This window comes from Ipomoea nil, unplaced genomic scaffold (genome assembly GCF_001879475.1).
Source record: "Ipomoea nil cultivar Tokyo-kokei standard unplaced genomic scaffold, Asagao_1.1 scaffold1074, whole genome shotgun sequence".
In the NCBI taxonomy this organism is placed as follows: domain Eukaryota; kingdom Viridiplantae; phylum Streptophyta; class Magnoliopsida; order Solanales; family Convolvulaceae; genus Ipomoea; species Ipomoea nil.
The window spans coordinates 2419179-2439990 of NW_017617502.1; the positions used below are offsets into that span (position 1 = coordinate 2419179).

A 20812-nucleotide genomic window follows, 5' to 3' on the forward strand; every position below is an offset into this window, starting at 1 on the left:
AGTTGAGAATTTTGATGACTTGGATTGCCTCTTTTCATTGTGCTATGCAAAACAGATTGCTTTGAGATGTAAAAACTGAGAGAATAATATGAATGAATTGAGAGTATGCTAAAAAGTGGTTAAATTGTAGAGATAAATGATATTTGTAAATAAAAATAATAATACATAATTTATCATTTTAAAATTTTTTTGCCATTGCTAACGACATGAAAATATGGCCATTACCAATGGTAACAACTGAAATTTGGCCGTTGTAATGACCTTCAATTGAAAGTGGCGCCACTCTCAATCGCCTAAGCGAGTGGCCAGTGAGACGCCTTCTCACTGGGTTTTTTTTTTTTTTTTTTTTTTTTTTACACCTTCAAAAACTTTATTTTTGCAAGAGAACAATCCAAGAAAAAATCACTTTCCACATTTGTCAAAAATCAAACTCATAAAATTTTCACTGTTCCAAAATCACTAAAAACTCTTTATTAGGGCTGCCCTAAAATTAAAAGAGTAGAACTACTATATATTATAATTATAATAATAATATTACAATAATTAAAGAAAGTGAAATTAACTCTACTTTTAATATTGATTTAATTGCGGAATGTGTATTAAAAGAGTAGAACTACTATTATAATATTAATTAACTCTATTTTTGATATTCATTTAATTGCGGAATGTGTATTAAGTTAAGTAACATTAAAAAGAAGTAGCAATAGCAATATTTTCTTTACTTGGCAGAAATAAATAGAGTATGTAATTAGCATTGTTCTTATGACGACAAAGAAAAGCAAACAGCGTTAAAACGCTGTCTCACATTATTATTAATAAATGATGATTTATTATTAATTTCACAAATAATATTTTATCCTCACCTCCGTCAATCTCACTTTATCTCTTTCCGGTAGAATTCTCTCTCCGCTACCCTGAAGAAACAAGATTTCCTCTCTTCTTCGCAGTTCAGTCGACACTACACCACAAACCTCTCACTCTTTCAAACAAAAATCAACCGACATTTTCTCTCACCGCAGATCTGAGACCCGAGAATCAGATCGGAGCCCCGGAAATCCGGCGATGGAGGAGGCGTTGGAGTTGGTGCGTGCTAAGGACACCAAGGAGAGAATGGCGGGCGTCGAGCGACTGCACCAACTTCTGGAAACTTCCAGGAAGAGCCTCTCCGCCTCCGATGTCACTTCGCTAGTCGACGTCTGCTTGGATCTCTTGAAGGACAACAACTTTAGGGTTTCTCAGGGAGCTCTGCAGGCGCTTGCCTCCGCCGCTGTTCTGTCCGGCGATCACTTCAAGCTCCACTTCAATGCGCTTGTTCCTGCCGTGGTTGAGAGGTTGGGCGATGCCAAGCAGCCCGTTCGGGACGCCGCCAGGAGACTCTTGCTTACTTTGATGGAGGTGCGCGTGCATGGACACTTCCTCACTCTACAAATACTTTTTTTTTTTTTTTCAATTTACATACCGAATTTTCATTATGACTTTCTCCGATTTGATTTCAATTGTTTGAACTAGTATGCCTGCCTTTAGTTAATTAGTTCGTTCATTTCCCTTTTTCTGTGATCTTTTGTTGGTTGTAACTTGTAAATGCATATCCGGAGTGGGCGGCGGCGGTTGATATTGAGTGTTAAATATATTTCACCTGCTGTTTGTTTGAATGTATTCGGATCAAATTATTCCCTTCTTCCTTCCTAGTGAACATAACATATTAAATGAAGTATAAATATTTCCCTGCTTTATATTAGATGCTATTGAATGTTCTGTTTGCAACAGTGTCTCGTAGTTCTCTTTGAGTTTCCTCTACTAACCCCCACCCCCTTCTGTTTATTAAGGAGCATTTAGAAAGATTCAACATGATATATACTCTTTTTATTATTATTATTATTATTATTATTATTATTATTATTATTATTATTATTATTATTATTATTATTATTATTATTATTATTATTATTATTTTATAGCATAGATAACCCCAATATACTCCTGATTGCATTTTAAGCTAAAACCAACACTAATAAATAACATCATATGCTTGTGTACAGATACATAACAGGAGAGATAGACAAACTTTTATGTGTAATGTTTACTTATCAAAAATAAAATGAGTTTTACGTCTGGTGTAACATTTGTCTTAGAACAGCCTGCCATGTATGAGAAATACAACATCCTTTTCTGCCCTGGACTTGAACATAATTAGGAAACAAGCTACTAAGAGGGAAAATATCATATAGAGATGATCATAAACAATTGGGTTGCACAAGGGAGAATTCAATATAGAACTTCCAAATTTCTTGTCTAGGGTATTGTCATTTGCAAAAGATCATTCAAAAGGTTTGTACAAGAGAGTGAAACATTTTAGGCCATTAATTTCAACTAGCTTAAATCTAAAATTGTGCCTAACTGTATCTTAAATTCTAGAATACACACCAGTCAACTTTTTTATTACTTCTATTAGCTTTCTTGCCTTTGGGATTTGTGAAAATAGGAACACATTCCTGATTTTTATTTATTAGTGTTTTTCTTTAGGGCTTTGCTCAAACTAAACTCTAGATATTTATATCATTCATAATCCTATATGGTCCAGGTTTCCTCTCCAACAATCATTGTTGAGAGGGCAGGGTCTTATGCTTGGATGCATAAAAGCTTTAGAGTGCGGGAAGAATTTGCTCGTACTGTTACATCAGCAATTGGTCTCTTTGCATCCACAGAGCTGCCCCTTCAACGAGCAATTCTTCCTCCTGTATGTTGATATAATACACTCTTCACTCAAATGTGTATTCTAATCTTTTTAGATCCAATCTTAAACTACTCTATACTCCATCTTATTTTCAGATTTTGCAACTATTAAATGACCCTAACCCTGGTGTGAGGGAAGCAGCTACAGCATGTATTGAGGTTATTGCAGTTTATCAACTCTCTTTTTTAGCCATCAATATATTTTTGGTTGTTGGATACTTGGATAAGCCACTAGCTTAATGGAAGGGAATATATTTCTATAGTTCATTCAGATTACCAAAGGATGCTTAAACTGCACTTATCATCTTTTCTTAATTGAGCACTTGAACCCATTTTAAACCAATAAATATGCCTTTAACAGCCCCCTTCTGCCTCCCATTTTTCCCCAGGAAATGTATACACAAGTAGGTCCTCACTTCTCTGATGAACTTCAGCGTCATAATCTTCCTCCAATGATGGTAGGTCCATGGGCTATACATGGTGCCATTCAAGTTATACTTTTTCTTTTACTTTATATAAATTCCAGTACAAAAAATAGTATTTTAGTTCCATATTTATTCTGATGTGTTAACTGACTGCAGTTAAGAGATATTAATGCAAGGCTTGAGAGAATTGAACCCAAGAATCGCCCCACAGATGGATTTACAAGTAACTATTCTGCCCCTGAGTTTAGATCTGTAAGCCACAGTACCAAGAAAAGCAGTCCCAAGGCCAAATATTCAACAAGGGAGGTATCCCTCTTTGGAGGTTAGTACTTAGTACTCCTGCATACTGTAAGTTTTTTTTTTTTTTTTTTTTTTTTTTGGAGAAGGGAAATTATTTATTACTTTGTTTTCACATTCTGCTCCCTTAACAATGGGCCTAACAACAGTGATTGTCAATTTTTGACATATTATCTGGACCATTCTACTATTCTAGACTAATTAAAGGGGACATGAAATAATAGTAATTTGGTCTGTGGAAAGTACGGGGAGAAGGAATTGAGAAAGGTAGAGGCAAGAACATACTAATTATCAAATAATTTAACTTGGTAATAATGTTTGCTTTCACATCTTTTCTTGTATAGGAGATGGTGATATTACAGAAAAACCAGTTGACCCAATTAAAGTATATTCAGAAAAGGAGCTCATCAGGGAATTTGAGAAGATTGCATCCACCTTTGTACCAGATAAGGATTGGTCTATCCGTATTGCTGCCATGCAGAGAGTAGAAGGACTTGTAATTGGAGGTTTGTGACCTACTGCAACAATCTTCAACAACCCCTCACCCCCAACACCACCATGGCCAAACATCCTTAATGGTTTTTAAAACCATTCACAGGTCTCCATTTTAGGGACCATATGCAAATTTGAACTTTGTCTTTAATGTAGTTGCTTTGGAAGTTGGTTATTTGGCGTTGTTTTTGTGATGAGCACTACCAACGCTACTCTCCACATCTATTAGCAACTCATAAAGAATATTATCACAAAATGCCCACAAGATACCTGAAGTGGATCTCTTCCTTTAAGAGAGCTTCAGTAAATTTGATATACCCCCTTCACCTGCAAGAAAATATAAATAGCTGATTGCTTGCAGAAGGATCGGAATAAGAAGCTGAGTGATGATGAGATATCCGTGTGATGTGCATATATCTTTTTAAAGTGTCAGTGACACCATTCATGACCCTAAATTAATTTGTTTTGCTAAAACTATATTATGCATATTTTTTATGTACACATTGAAGTGTTCTCAATGTATGTTTACCTCTTTCTTTTAATTCAATCAGGCGCAGCTGATTACCCTTGCTTTCGAGGACTTCTAAAACAACTTGTTAACCCTCTGAGCACACAATTATCTGATCGGAGATCCAGCATAGTGAAACAGGTTTAGTAACAGAAATTTGCATATTGTACTTGTTTGACTTATATCTAGCACGGTATTGTAGGCTCCTTTGAAAACCTGTAGACTTGTTTTAATATTCAATTATTCAAAGATGGAGTTTTATTACTTGGTGAAGTATTTTGGACTGATGAAATGAAGTTCTTAATCCCCTGCCTAGACCCCCCTTTTTATTTGAAAAATGGTATTATTGTTGGTTTAAAGTGCAGTACTATGAACTGGTACTGAAATTTGATTATGCATGAGTTGCTTTCTTAGTAATTTCAACTTTTATTTCTCTTCTATAAGAAATTTTATTTCTTGAATTTTTCTTATGCAGTCTCGTATGTAGTTTTCACTACTTTGCTTAATCTTTGTGCTTGTCAATGAATTTTCACTTAGAAATATATGCATGCAAAATGATATGTTGTCAAGGGAGTACAGAAATGCTATTTACACACCCAGAGTTGTAAACCCTTAAACCTTATGATGGTGATATCTCTTTGTGATGTAGACTGCACTTGTAGTTTCCATTCTCTCCTGCATGTAACCTGGTGTGTGTAGATTCCTTTATCAAAAGCTTTATTATATGCTAATGCAAAATCTTTGCATATCTCATGCCATGTGTGCTCATACAGTCATACATGGTGTGCTCTGTATTCTGGAGTTTATCTTCCTTTTTAGTGTATGTGGCCATAAATGGTACGCTTTGGTTTATATTTTGATAGGCATGCCATCTACTGAACTTTCTATCAAAAGAGCTTCTGGGAGATTTTGAGGGATGTGCTGAGATGTTCATTCCGGTGAGATCTCTTTATTATTGTTGATTTTTAATGTTTAATTTCTCAAACATTTTTCTGACTTCATTATTTGAAATTCAGGTCCTTTTCAAGCTTGTTGTGATAACTGTTCTTGTTATTGCAGAATCAGCTGATAACTGCATTAAAACGGTACTTCTCTTTTGTGTACCTTTTTTAAAAGACAAAAAAATTATCACCTATGCATTATTATGTTTAGTTCAATCAATTTGTGGATTTTTCGGTTTCAGATGCTGCGCAACTGCAAAGTTGCCCGTGTACTTCCTCGGATAGCAGATTGTGCAAAGAATGATCGCAATGCAGTACTTCGTGCTAGGTTTGAATTTGCTTCTCTGAAGTGATATGAGATTTTATTTTTTAAAAATTCTAATTTAACCAAAATGCTCTTTTCATTCTTCTATTATAGGTGCTGTGAGTATGCACTTTTGATACTAGAACATTGGCCTGATGCACCTGAGATACAACGGTCTGCTGATCTGTATGAGGACCTTATAAAATGTTGTGTGGCTGATGCAATGAGTGATGTAGGTCATGAATTCATCATCCTGTTTTATAAATCATGTGTACACGAGTACAATTGAAATTCTGAACACATGCATATTGCTTTTGTTAATACTTCTATTGATAGGTTGCATATTATTTTGCTATTGCCCTTCCTATATGTAGTTATTTGTATGTATCATATTCTTCCTCATGTTTTACTTGTATGTCTCATAACTCCCTTATTGACTATGCTTTTGTATTTCACATATATTACTTGTTAGGTACGCTCAACTGCGAGAACCCTGTACAGAATGTTTGCAAAAACTTGGCCTGAACGTTCAAGGCGCTTGTTTTTATCCTTCGATTCTGTAATCCAAAGGGTACTTGTTTCTTTCTTTAAAATTGCCTCTATTTTCAGCTAACTCTTAGTATGAGTGCATTCTTTTATAAAATAAATCTTAATACAGATAATAAATGAGGAAGATGGTGGTATACATAGGCGACATGCCTCTCCTTCTCTTCGAGAGAGGAGTTCACACATGCTTGCTCCTCAAGCATCTGCATCTCCGCATCTCCATGGTTATGGAACCTCTGCGATTGTTGCCATGGATAAAAGTGCCACTTTGCCCTCAGCGGCTTCTATTTCCTCTGGATTACTTCTGTCGCAGTCAAAACCCGCAGCAACTGGCTCAGAGCGAAGCCTAGAAAGTGTACTGCATGCCAGTAAACAGAAAGTTTCTGCTATAGAAAGCTTGCTAAAAGGCCTGGACACATCTGAGAAAACTAGGTCATCTAGTTTAGATCTAGGTAATTGCTTTTCTTCCACTATTTTATCCTGGTTTATGAAATTTCTTGCTCTTTAAGTAATCAGTCTGCGAAGTTTCTTAGTTCCTGTGTTGTTAAAGTTTAAACTATAGCTTTACTATATTTAACTTCATGAAGCGCTTAATTGAGGTGTTGTTGCCCCTAGTGCAGGAGTTGACCCACCATCTTCTCGTGATCCACCTTTCCCACCTGCTGTTCCAGCATCAAACAGTCTTACAAATGCCTTATTAGTAGATACACCATTGGGTATCTCTAAAGGTAATAATTCCAATGGTGGGTTGGGTTTGTCAGACATAATTACACAGATCAAAAGTTCTAAAGATTCCACTAAATTATCATACCATGTTAACATGGGGAATGAACCCCTCTCAGTGCATTCATCCTACCCGGCAAGAAGAGTTTCTGAAAAACTACATGAAAGGGGCTTTGTTGAAGAGAATCCTGATATTCGGGAGGCTAGGAGATACATGAACTCACATGCTGACAGGCAATACTTAGACACACCATATAGAGACACTAATTTCAGAGATTCCCACAGTAACTATGTTCCTCACTTTCAAAGGCCTCTATCGAGAAAAAGTTCAACAGGACGCATGTCTGCTAGCAGGAGAAGGAGTTTTGATGATAGCCAATTCCCTCTGGGTGATATGTCAGGCTATGCAGATGGACCTGCTTCTCTTAGTGATGCATTAAGTGAGGGGCTTAGTTCAAGTTCTGATTGGAATGCCAGAGTATCTGCTTTCAACTTTGTTCATTCTTTGCTACAGCAAGGGCCTAGAGGTATTCAAGAAATCATCCAAAGTTTTGAGAAGGTGATGAAGTTGTTTTACCAGCACCTTGATGATCCCCATCATAAGGTTGCCCAGGCTGCACTCTCAACACTTGCAGAGCTTATCCCATCTTGCAAAAAACCATTTGAAAGTTACATAGAGAGAATCTTGCCTCATGTTTTCTCACGCTTAATTGATCCTAAGGAACTGGTCAGGCAATCATGCTCTACTACTTTGGATATTGTTGGAAAAACTTATGGTACAGATTCCCTTTTACCTGCTTTGCTCCGTTCCCTGGATGAACAGCGTTCTCCAAAGGCAAAATTGGCAGTAATAGAATTTTCAATTGGTTCTTTCAATAACCATCCTTCGAGTTCTGAAGGTTCTTTTAACATTGGCATCCTTAAGTTATGGCTTGCCAAATTGGCACCGTTGGCCCATGATAAGAACACAAAACTAAAGGAAGCCTCTATTACATGCATTATTTCTGTTTACACACACTTTGATGCAACAGCCGTACTGAATTTTATTCTTAGCTTATCAGTTGAGGAACAGAATTCCTTGAGGCGAGCCCTTAAACAGTATACTCCTCGTATTGAAGTGGATTTGATGAATTTTCTCCAGAACAAGAAAGAGAGGCAGCGCACCAAGACTTCATATGATCCATCTGATGTCATTGGAACATCTTCAGAAGAGGGATATATTGGATCTTCAAAGAAGAATCATCTATTTGGAAGGTATTCTGGTGGTTCAGTTGATAGTGATGGTGGCAGAAGATGGAACTCTCTTCAAGATTCAACCTATGTCACGGGCTCTACTGGTCTCTCAATATCTGATGATACTCAAGATCTTTATAGCAGTCTAGAAACTAGTTCCAGCACTGCTATTCCTACTTCTAAGGCCTTGGTTTCCAAATACGGTATGAATACCCCAACTGAAACCATTGGAACATTTACTAAACAGCTTGAAACCGACGAAAATGGTTCAACCATGGAGTTAGAATCCATTTCCACTCGTCTGGATATCAATGGGCTAGTTGATTCAGACCAGCAACAAATTACTGCAGGTGTTGGCGCTGATAAGGCGCCTTTACCTGATTTATCACCTAGTTATCCTAAACTAGCAGCATTGAAGATAAATTCACCTCCAGAAACTGGACCTAGTATCCCTCAGATTCTTCATACGGTATGTTCTATAAAAGTATGCATAGTCCAAGTACTTTCTGAAGTGAACTTCTGTTATTTATTCCTGTTGCTTGATAAATACTTAATGGTTAGTGTCTCTTGTGTTGTTTTGCAACATGCTGATCAGTGGAAATCTCTAAACATATAACCTTTCATTTCTTCATTTTTGGTAGATTTGCAATGGGAATGATGGAAGTCCTACGAGAAAAAAGTGTGATGCACTTCAACAGCTGGTTGAAGCTTCTGTTGCCAATGACCAATCTATTTGGAATAAGGTATTATTGCCATCAAAATCAATTCTGAATGATGGGTTTAGCCACGTTACTATTTGATCAACATTAATTGGTATTTTAAGATTTAATGAAATTGTACATATTTTTTGATAAACAAATTCACATAGCCAGTGGGAGCAATTTCTGTTTGTGGATTGGGTATCCAATTTCTCATGCAGCATTACTTTTTACTCACTAATGGGAAAAATACATCTGTAAATATAACATGTAATTCTTGGTTGCTGCAGTACTTCAATCAGATTTTAACAGCCATACTTGAAGTTTTAAGTGATTCTGAGCCATCTATAAGGGAACTTGCTCTATCACTGATAGTTGAAATGCTGAAGAATCAGGTCTGTTTGTCCCCATTCAATGAGACATCTTTCTTCCTTTTTTGGGTGAAAATAACAACTTACTGTACTTGATTTCTGCTTATTTCAGAAAGATGCTATGGAGGAATCAATTGAGATCGTAATTGAAAAACTGCTTCATGTCACCAACGATGCTGTTCCCAAAGTAAACTTTTTATTGCTCATGTCCTCTTGTGATATTCTGTCACTTTTCCTGTTTCTTGTAGATGCTTTATTGATGTTGATTCCTGGTTCAGGTAGCAAATGAAGCAGACCATTGCTTGACAATAGTGTTGTCTCAATACGACGCATTCAGATGTTTAAGTGTAAGTAATACCAAAGTTCGTTAATATTTTGATTGTCAAGACTGTTCCCCCAATTATTTTTCTTGCTGCTTTACCATTTTTGATCTTATCCTTCAATTTTCTGGTTTGGCAGGTTGTTGTTCCCTCACTGGTTACTGAAGATGAGAAGACTCTTGTAACCTGTATAAATTCCCTGACAAAGGTTATTGTTTTTCCACATGCCTTTCTGTATTCTACTGTGAACACTCACAACTTCACACCTCATGGTTACTGTAATTTAATGGCCTCATTTGCTCAGAATGTGAAGACTCTTCTTCCTTCTTTGTGTCTCCTCCACCACTCTCCCTTTCCCAATTCTGGATGAAATATCCAAACAAAACCAAAAAGCAAATATTTAATATCCTCCTAATCCAGTGAAATTATGCCATTTTTGCATGGAAATACATGTTCTTTACAAAAAGTTAAAGCTCAAAGCAACTGTGTCTGCTTGGTTGGTGATATGGTGTTTTAAATGCCTTTTACTGCAGCTTGTGGGCAGACTTTCACAGGAGGAGTTAATGTCTCAATTACCTTCCTTCTTGCCTGCCTTGTTTGATGCATTTGGTAACCAAAGTGCTGATGTTCGCAAGGTGAGAATTAATTTCTTTTCATGCGTTTATTAATTGTTCCAATCAAGAAATTTGTAGTATGCTCTAGAGACAAGGACTCCAATCAAGAAATTTGGATCTACATTGTTGTGATTTGAGAATTTCTTTGGTAGAGAGTAGTGCAAGATGAGATATATGCATCTGTAGTTTCATTGTCATCGTGATAGAGAATTGAATGATTGCAATAATGAATAGCTTGTGCAAAACCTGGGTGTATAAAACTGGAAAGAAGGCATGACAAATCAATTGTGTAATTTGGGAGATTAAGATTTTTTTTTTTGGGGGGGTGAAAGTGAGTGTGGAAGTTTACTACTATCTTTCTACACTTCTTTTTATCACTTCTTCCCAATGTTTTAAAGAACAAATATTTAAAATTTTAAGATCTGAATTCTTGGCAAGTGGAAATTCTTTTGTACTCCAAAAGGCCAGAGTATATTATAAACAAAGTAACTTTTACGTTTAAAATTGAATTGAAGTATACTAAATTGACCAAAGAAAGAGTATATATTAATATAATTAACTGTTGAATGAGTTTTTTGGCACCAAACTTGTGTATTATCCTAATGAACTTGTGTATATCCTCTAAAGTATGTAATCATAGTATATTTTCTGTGCTTGTATGTCCAGTTATAATTTTTTGGTACGGTATTTTATTTTAATTCCTTGGAAGCTCTTTTTGATTAGTATATTCTTTTTCTTTGGTGGCAGACTGTTGTTTTCTGTTTAGTTGACATATACATAATGCTTGGGAAAGCATTTTTGCCATACTTGGAAGGGCTGAATAGTACACAACTGAGGCTGGTGACAATCTACGCTAATCGGATATCACAAGCAAGAACAGGTGCTCCGATAGATGGTACCCAAAGTTAGAAGATGGTGTTTTTGTTTTCGGTGATGTGATTTGTAGATTGGTGTGAGGAGTTGATTTTATGTGGTTTGTTATGTACATTGTGTGAATGTGCATTTTGAGGGTGTTAAAAAGTTGTATTCTTCTTTGTCATGTAATTTTGTCTTATTATTATTTTTTACTTAAATCAGCTAGGTGTAGTTGGAGAATGTGGTTTCGGATACAATTGTTGTATAATACACTTTGTGCCCATTATAATGAAAATCCTCATTTGTTTTTTGAATTACAAGCGGTAGGAAATTAACAATTATAAACAATGTTTGATTATTGAAAATTTGACGAGTTCAATGTAATTTGCATTCATATTGCGAAAATTGACACAAATAATTGGGATTGGTGTTTGCTTAGTTATCAATTTGAAAGGGAAATTTTACAGTGCTAAATAGTAAATGGAAAGGTACGAGACATTTTCGTTTCGTTTCAACTATCAATTGGTGGAAATATATATACGTTTCATATTGCATGTTACAATGGTTATGATCCATCGACTCCAGCCAATATAACCTACCCGAATAATTCAGACATTGGTGGATCTCAAATGTGGATTCTAGACACTGGTGCTATCAATCATGCCACCCCGGACATTGCTGCCTTGTCCACTTCAGAGGAATATGTTGGTAATGACACTTTACATGTTGGTGACGGTATGAGTTTATGTATTAGTCATGTTGGTCATGCCTCTTTCAATACCCCTTTTAAATCTTTTAAATTGTCTGATATTCTTCATGTTCCAAGTTTGTCAAATTCTTTATTATCCGTTCAAAAATTTGCATATGATAATAAGGTCTTTTTTGAGTTTCACCCCACTTTTTTTTTTTGTTGTGAAGGATATTAATACCAAGAAAATTCTTCTTCAAGGCAATAGTTCTGGGGGACTATACACTCTACCGCTGCCATACACGTCTCCTTCCGCCTTCTTCTCAGCCCGTGCCTCAGCATCAGTTTGGCACAATCGTCTAGGTCATCCTCATCATCGTGTTCTTAGTCGTATTCTTCAGTCTTCTTTAGTTTGTGGGTCTTTAGTCAGTTGTGCAAATAATTTGTGTAATTCATGTCAGTTGGGTAAATCTGCCATTTTCCCCTCCCACGTGTTACTTCCTCTAGTTCGCATGTTCTTGATTTAATTTACACAGACATTTGGGGCTCTGCACCTATTTTATCTACAAATGGTTACCGTTACTTTGTAATATTTGTGGATGATTATTCTCATTTCACATGGTTTTTTCCCATGTAATTGAAGTCTGATCTTTATGTCATATTCGATAAGTTTCGCATCCTTGTTGAAAGGTCATTCAATTGCAAAATAAAATCCATTCAGTCTGACCTAGGTGTTGAATATAAAAAATTGCACAAGTCTTTTGTTCAATTAGGAATTCAACATATGAAATCCTGTGCATATACACATGAACAAAATGACCGTGTTGAGCGTAAGCATCGTCACATTGTTGAAATTGGCCTAGCTATCCTAGCTCATGCTTTTGTTCCTTTAAAATTCTGGGATTTTGCCTTTGAGACAACCACTTATTTAATTAACAGAATGTCATCTTCTGTGTTAAATACCCCTCACTTGTTGCATAAATCCCCCCCTCCCCCCTCCCCCCATCCTACTCCTTTCTTCGTATCTTTGGTTGTCTTTGTTATCATCATCTTTGTCCATACAATCGTCACAAAATGTCATACATATCCTCTCCCTGTGTCTTCTTAGGTTATCCGGATTCCTTTAGGGGGTATAGGTGCATGGACCTTCAGACTAACAAGATTTACACATATAGGCATGTCAGATTTGATGAAGAAAATTTTCACTTTGCTGCTAAATCTTCTTTACAGGATTTGTCTCGATATAATGAAGCTCCGTGGGTGGAATCTGTTTTGACTCATCAACCCGCCACCATGCCCTCGACTGTCATGCTCCACCATGCTCCTCCGGATCAGCCGATGCCTGCCGACGTCCAGTCGACCGTTTCCGACGATTCTGCCACAGCCTCGGTTGACGTCGCGGCTCCACTTCAGCGACGGCGAGGACGCCCCCGTGGTCGGTCCACCAGGCCTACTGAACGTACTCACTCTATGGCTACTCGCAGCATGTTCGAAGCACCACTTATGGCCCTATCGACTCAGGTTTATCCTACGGAACCCACACGTTATTCTCAAGCTGTAAAATATCCTGAGTAGCGTGATGCTATGGACCAAGAATTCAATGTTCTCTTGCAAAATCAGACTTGGGCTCTAGTTCCTCCCACCATAGGTATGAATGTTATTGGTTGTAAATGGGTTTTCCAGACTAAAAGAAAAACCGATGGTACTATTGAGAGACATAAAACAAGATTAGTGGCGAAAGAGTTTAATCAAGTGCCTGGCTAGGATTTTTTTGACACATTCAGTCCGGTGGTAAAACCTACAACTGTAAGGCTTCTTTTATCTTTAGCCTTATCTTCGGGATGGGCTATTAGGCAACTGGATGTTCATAATGCTTTCCTGAATGGTAATCTTGCTGAAACTGTTTATATGAAGCAACCTCCTCGCTATGTTGATACTAATTTTCCATCCCATGTCTGCTTGCTAAATAGATCTCTGTATGTATTAAAACAAGCTACTAGAGCCTGTTTTAATCGTTTGCATGTCTTTTTATTAACAATTGGCTTTCAAGCATCCAAAACAAATGTATCTTTGTTCTTTTAATCTAAGGATTATGCCTTAGTCTATCTGTTGGTTTATGTGGATGACATTCTTGTAGTGGGAAGTGATTAGGTTCTGGTTTCCCACTTAATATCAAAACTGTCAGCTGCTTTCAAGATCAGAGATCTTGGTGAGCCAAATATCTTTCTGGGTATTGAAACTGTTAAATGCAAGGATGGTATTATTTTATCTCAACAACGATATATGAATAATATTCTTAAACGTGCTGGAATTGCTGAGTGCAAACCTCTTTCTACTCCTATCCCTTTTTCGAAACATGTTCCATTCAGTGCAGATTTGTATGATGATCCTACGTAGTACAGGAGTATAGCTGGGGCTTTACAGTATCTCACAGTCACGCGACTTGATTTATCCTTTGCGGTTAATCAGTTATGTCAACACATGCATGCCCCCACTGTATCATACTGGGAACAGCACAGTACAGGAGTATAGCTGGGGCTTTACAGTATCTCACAGTCACGCGACTTGATTTATCCTTTGCGGTTAATCAGTTATGTCAACACATGCATGCCCCCACTGTATCATACTGGGAACAGCTCAAGCGTGTGCTCAGGTATGTCAAGGGCACTCTCGGCCTTAGGTTGCTCATTCAGCAGTCCAGTTCAAAAGAAATTCATGCCTTTTCTGATTCTGATTGGGTTGGTTGTCCAGAAGATCTTAAGTCAACGAGTGGGTATGCCCTTTTTTAGGCACTAATTTCATATCTTGGGCTTGTAAGAAACATAGAACCGTTGCTAGATCTCCCACTGAAGCTGAATACAAAGCTCTGGCTGATGTTTGTGGAGAGGGGTTTTATGGATCATGTCGCTATTACGAGAGATAGAGGTGTCGCTATTATGGATTATGGATCATGTCGCTATTACGAGAGATACATGTGTCGCTATTATGGATCATGGAGCTTTGCCTTCTCCAATTAGAGACGAGAGATAGCGGTGTCGCTATTATGGATTATGGATCATGTCTAGAGCCGTCAAAATGGGCTTAGCCCGCCGGGCTTTCCCGCCCCGCCCGCCAAAAGGGCGGGGCGGGCTCATGGTTTTGAAGCCCGTATTAAAAACGGGCTTTTTTGCCCGCCCCGCCTAGCCCGCCCTTTTTTTTTTTTTTTTTTTTTTTTTTTTTAGTTTTTAAGTTTATATATATATATATATATATATATATATATATATATATATATATATATATATATATATATATATATATATATTTCTCTAATTAGAGACAAGCAACTCTTTAGCTACCTACAACGAGGCTCGAAACCTAAACCTCCCACATAGGGGAGCAACCCGATACCAGTGGACCACAAGCCACTTGGTATAGGTAGGATAGTTAAGACTAGCATCATGCAATTTGTCTACCCCTTGCCCTTGCAATAAAACATCCCCAATGTCTACCACATATTCCTCACAATCAAGTTCAAAAGTAGCATTAAAATTAGACTTTCCGGTATTATTACTTTCATGTTGGTATGATCCGTTCCTATTAGTAACTTTTCGGATAATACATTGATGAATTTTTCTTAGTATAGAAAATAAAATTTGGAGGACCTAAATTTCTAACTTATTTGGTATATATCATCAAAATTTAAATTACAGGTTCCTAACATGGCCTAGTACAAGTGTACAACTCATTAGATACATTAAATTTCTAATAATTCTAGCGTATTCTACTTGAGAAATACACTCTTCACGATTTTTGAATAGATATATATTAGTATCTAACGGTATTCTAGCCAATTGATTATCATCCTTGTTAAAATTTCTAAGTATTTTATCAATATAATGAGATTAGTTCAACATAATATCATTCCGTCTTCTAATGATTTTAATCCCAAGGATTAAATATGTCAAATCCATGTCCTTCATGTCAATCTTGAGTTTGACATGTTTTTCGTAGATTTGATCACTTGATCTTTACTACTTATGATGAGTATATCATCCAACGTATAAACAAATTAAGAATGAAATAGTCATTTACCGTATCTTTTACGTAAACACACTTGTCACTCATGTTTATTCTAAAGTCATTGGTTAACATTGCATGGTCAAATTTTTCATGCCACTATTTTGGTGCTTGTTTAAGATCATATAAGGACTTAACCAATTTACACACTTTATTTTCTTGGCTAGGAACAACTTCTATATAGATTTCTTCATCTAATTCGTCATTTAAGAAAGCGATTTTCACATTTATTTGATGAACTTTCATGTTTTGCAACGCGGTTATGCCAAGTATTAACCTAATGGAGTTTATTCTTGGTATGAGAGAATAAGTATCAAAGTAGTCATGACCCTCACGTTGCTTGCAACCTTTTATTATAAGTCTGGCATATTACTTATCAATGGAACCATCTGGTTTCATCTTACATCTTAAAACTCATTTGGATCTTAAGGGTTTACTACTTGGAGGAAGATCAACTAATTCCCAAGTATATATAATTATGTAGAATAGAATCGACTTCACTTTTTATCGTCTCTTTCCACATTAGTCCTTCAGTAGAAATCACAGTTTCTACGTACGTTCAAGACTTATCATTTTCTTACAAACAAGTTAGAAACTATATAGGTTCATTTTTCAATAAACATGTTAGAATAATCAAATCATATTCTAACAAGTATGTTAGAAAATTTGGATCAAATGATATTCCAATTCTAGCTTGTTTTGCTATGTCTAGACTTGAGCTCAGGTTCCTTTTTAGACCCCCCCCCCCCCCCACCCCCCCCTACTCTCATTATCCATAGCTTCATTGAATGTCCATTTTGACGTACTAGGTCTCTCTTTGGACTTACACAGAAATGCATCTTCGAAGAACAATGCATTCCTCAATTCAATTATTATGTTCTCATGTGTACGTTCGGAACGTGAACTTGTGTACTAAAAATCGATAAGCACTACTATTATGTGCATACCCAATAGAAATACAGTTTGCTATCTTAGAACCTAGTTTTATTTTCTTAGGTGTTGGGATGAACATTTTGACAAGACACCCCTACACTTTCAAGTATTGATAGGAAGGCCTCCTACTTCTCCACATTTCATAAAGGGTCTTATTGAGTTTTTGCAAGTTACCTTATTTAAAAGGTAATTAATCATCCAAACCGTCTCACTCCATATATTTTGGGTAAGCCCAAACTTATACACCCTTTGCAGAAGCAGGAAATCGATCTTTTAGATATCACATTTATCATATCTTTGAATGTGAAATTTTTACATTCTGCAAACTCATGTTCTTATGAACTTCATTGATTTGCCAAACTCCCGCTGATCCAAACAACATTGAGTTTGGCTTAAACTCGTGCTACTTGGTAGCACAGTTTTTCAAAATTTGTTCTCACCATTGAAAAAAAAAAATTTAAAATTTTGACATAACTTAACTCGTTTAGACTGTCAATTTTTAAACGATATTCATGTACGCAAATCACGGATAGATCAAATCAATCCTTTTTAAATTTATTTTAATATTGATTTGCACCTCCTCCGAACTACACAATTCGGTGTAAACTCGTTCTGCAAAGCAGCACAACATATTCGAATTTATGAAAATTTTACAGACCAAAATCGAATATTAATCGAGCCAGGCCACATTAAATAAACAAAATCAATTACAATTTTATTATATTAATTGTGACTAAATTACATTATCCAAACAAATAAAAGTAGGCTCCTAAAACATACATATTTTATCGGTCAGTCCTGTAGCAAATATCTTATTTTATATCAAAAGGACAGAAGACAGAATAATATTAGCGTTGTGAATTGGTCCCTTCTTCACATGGCTCCGTGGAGACGTGTATGGATAACATATGTCATGATCTCAAAAAACAAACTTATATTTTACCATTTAATTTAATTTACAATCCACTTTTTTTAAAGTTAATTATGAGAATGAATTTATTTAATTAAGACCGTTTACCGTTAATTGTCACTTTCACCATATTAAACTATCCAAATCTCACTTAGACAAGACAACCCACAGTTCCAATTGAAAACCAGTACTTTTTGCTTATTAAAGCGAATACTTCCTAGATAATTACAGTACCATTATATCTACATCTACACTTTTAATAAGAGTGAATAATGTTAGGTTATTAACTGGAACAAAAAAAATGTTGGTCCTATTGTTTCTTAAAATAAATGGTTAATATTATTTTGATTTTAGTAATTTTTAATGATTTTCCTTATTTACCCTCTATTATATTATTTCCTTCCCTAAAATAACCCTAAATTCCGTTAGTATAAACTTTATTAACGAAATATTCCGTTAACTATTTATTATTCTTAACATACTCATTAATTTATATAAGTAAGGTCTTAGGTTCGAACCTCATCCCGATTAGAGTTGGCATAATTTTTAAACATATATTATGAATATGTTAAAATGTATTAAAAAATATATATAATATAAAATTAAACATAAACTTTGATCAAGTAATTAGCCCGACTAAATACATAGCATTCAAAGTTGAGCATCAAAGATTATAAATCGGAAACTTTAAAAATCATTTGATTTTCTTGATTTAAAAAAATAATAAATTTAGGTTAAGTTTTTTTTTTTTTTTTTTTTTTAAACGTTTAATTAATCTTCTTTTGATTATTTAGAACAAACTTAATATTTCAATTATGCTTTTGCATTATTAGAATGATTTAGGTCATTATGGTATTAATATTTTTTGTATTTTTTTTTATAATGGTACAATTGTACATTACTTTACAAATATTATACTATTATTTTTTTATCAGATAAAATTGTTCTTACATCATTGTCCATATTACAACTAAAATCTCAGTCATATACACAACAATGCAAATCTAAAGCTTCCTACACCATAATCTCATTGCATGATGAACCCCTCTATGCTGCCACCAGTAACCTAATGGCACATGACACACTACCAACAAAAAAATAAAAAAGAAAGAACATGTTCAGTGCATATAGCCCTGACATGGCATCGCAACACTTATAACCTGACCCATGCCTTTAGCAAGATAGTCTAAGGTGGGTTTATGCCTATAGCATAGTAACCGCTAGGCCTGTACCTTCAGTACAATGACCGGACACTCGTTGTGCCAACCACCAACACTTTCTTTTCCACCGATCACATCTCATCTTTTCTCATCATGGACAATCAATCATAATCAATCAATGATCATCAACAATCACCAATCAACAACGTGCACAACAACAGTAGTGGCCACCACTCAATATCAACAACAACCGATACACATTAACACATAACGGGATGATCAGGGGAAGAGCACAACAATCATATTTCCACATTAACTTGTTTGGGTTGACTTAGCGTTCTTGGAAGTTCCTTTAGGGCTCGTAGGCAGCCAGCCTCGCCCACTGAAGATGAAAACAATGACAATGCTACCCAAAAGAGAATTATGAAGAATTAGAGAAATTTAAACTAAAAATAGTATTTATTTAGACTATCACTTTAAAACTAAGTATTTAGACTAGAGTTATTACAAAATTGCAAACATTTATTTTAGTGACAATTATAATCAATCTCTCATATATTATTTTCAATTTATATAAGTATTTATTTAGACTATCACTTTAAAACTAAGTATTTAGACTAGAGTTATTACAAAATTGCAAACATTTATTTTAGTGACAATTATAATCAATCTCTCATATATTATTTTCAATTTATATACTTTAAATTACCGATTTAAATAAACAAATTCAACATTTATTTACCTATGCATAAACATCTCCTATATAATATTGCATTCATATACTTTAAAATACTTATTTAAAAATAATCATTGGGTATTATCCCATTCGCGCAAAGCGCGTAAAAAAAACTAGTATAGGGAAAAGGGTCAAATAGGCCCTCGAATTTTAACTTAAAAGTCAATTAGGCCCCTAAACTTTTTAAAGGTGCAATTATACCCATCAACAATTCATTTAAGTGCAATGAAGCCCAAAAACAAATTAATGACCTGCTATCACAGGTCATTAGGGTTTAGGCCACCTTCCGGCGAATTTTTCGGCAAACAAAAAAAAAAAAAGTGACCGGCGAAATTTTCGGTAAATCTGGGTCGGTTGCTGGTCACCTTTTCTTTGTCGAAAAATTCGCCGAAAGGTGGCCTGAACCCTAATGACCTGTGATAGCAGGTCATTAATTTGTTTTTGGACTTTATTGCACCTAAATGACTTTTAAGCTAAAGTTCGAGGGCCTATTTGACCCGTTTCTGTTATATATATATATATATATATATATATATATATATATATATATATATATATATATGTGTGTGTGTGTGTGTGTGTGTGTGTGTGTGTGTATATATATATATACATATATATATATATATATATATATATATATATATATTAGGTATATATTAGTTGGTTTGTAATGGTTAGAGGTAGGGGTTCGCGTTTTGAGATTCAGTTTGATTTTTTTTCAATTTTGACTTTGGTTTCGTTATTTCAATATTAAAAAAAATGATATCATTTGATTTAACATAATAGTTCGGTTCGATTTGAAAAAGTTTGAAATCGGTTCGGTTTGGTTCAAGGACCCCAAAATTTAATGTTTCCTAATTTTACAAACACACTATCAAACAATATATATTTACATAGTCCAAATCTAAGGTCTAAACATTATATAATAAAATAACAATACAAAATTCAAACACACTACTAAGTACTAATTACAAAACATCAATTGACTTTTTTGCACAACCAACTCTTCAGTTAGCTCGCTTGTAATGTTTTATTGACAAGATGAAGAATCATCTATCTGTATAGTTAATGTTTAGAGAATAAGTGTCAAGTACTATATAGTTAATTTTTGAACACAATCCGTCATTGCTAGTGCACTGAAATATTATTTTCCAGTGCATTGGAAATATATTCCAGTACTAGAAAATAATTGCAATGCACTGGAAATCAAAATTAGAATGATGTTAAAGCACATTAATTTCATAGAAACATAAAACAAAGAAAAAT

General features: G+C 35.2%; 1 protein-coding gene across 1 annotated transcript; it reads left to right on the forward strand.

The window, feature by feature from the left end:
- The first annotated feature begins 849 nt into the window (after positions 1-849).
- On the forward strand, positions 850-11377 carry LOC109182723 (CLIP-associated protein-like). The gene is made up of 21 exons (XM_019332886.1): positions 850-1395; positions 2582-2737; positions 2830-2892; positions 3123-3191; positions 3315-3480; positions 3800-3961; positions 4499-4596; positions 5319-5393; positions 5472-5540; positions 5639-5724; positions 5815-5932; positions 6173-6271; positions 6359-6698; positions 6867-8671; positions 8844-8945; positions 9191-9295; positions 9384-9458; positions 9550-9618; positions 9731-9799; positions 10125-10226; positions 10953-11377. The coding sequence occupies exons 1-21, from the start codon at positions 1063-1065 to the stop codon at positions 11112-11114; spliced, it is 4323 nt and encodes a 1440-aa protein (XP_019188431.1). The 5' UTR covers positions 850-1062; the 3' UTR covers positions 11115-11377.
- Positions 11378-20812: the final 9435 nt, after the last annotated feature.

What these genes read in the sequence shown, in the direction of transcription:
- LOC109182723 (XM_019332886.1), top strand. Translation starts at nt 1,063, where the DNA reads ATGGAGGAGGCGTTGGAGTTGGTGCGTGCTAAGGACACCAAGGAGAGA. An exon ending in CTGATAACTGCATTAAAACG is followed by an intron (nt 5,541 to 5,638) that starts GTACTTCTCTTT and finishes TTTCGGTTTCAG; the next exon opens with ATGCTGCGCAACTGCAAAGT. An exon ending in ACGCATTCAGATGTTTAAGT is followed by an intron (nt 9,619 to 9,730) that starts GTAAGTAATACC and finishes CTGGTTTGGCAG; the next exon opens with GTTGTTGTTCCCTCACTGGT.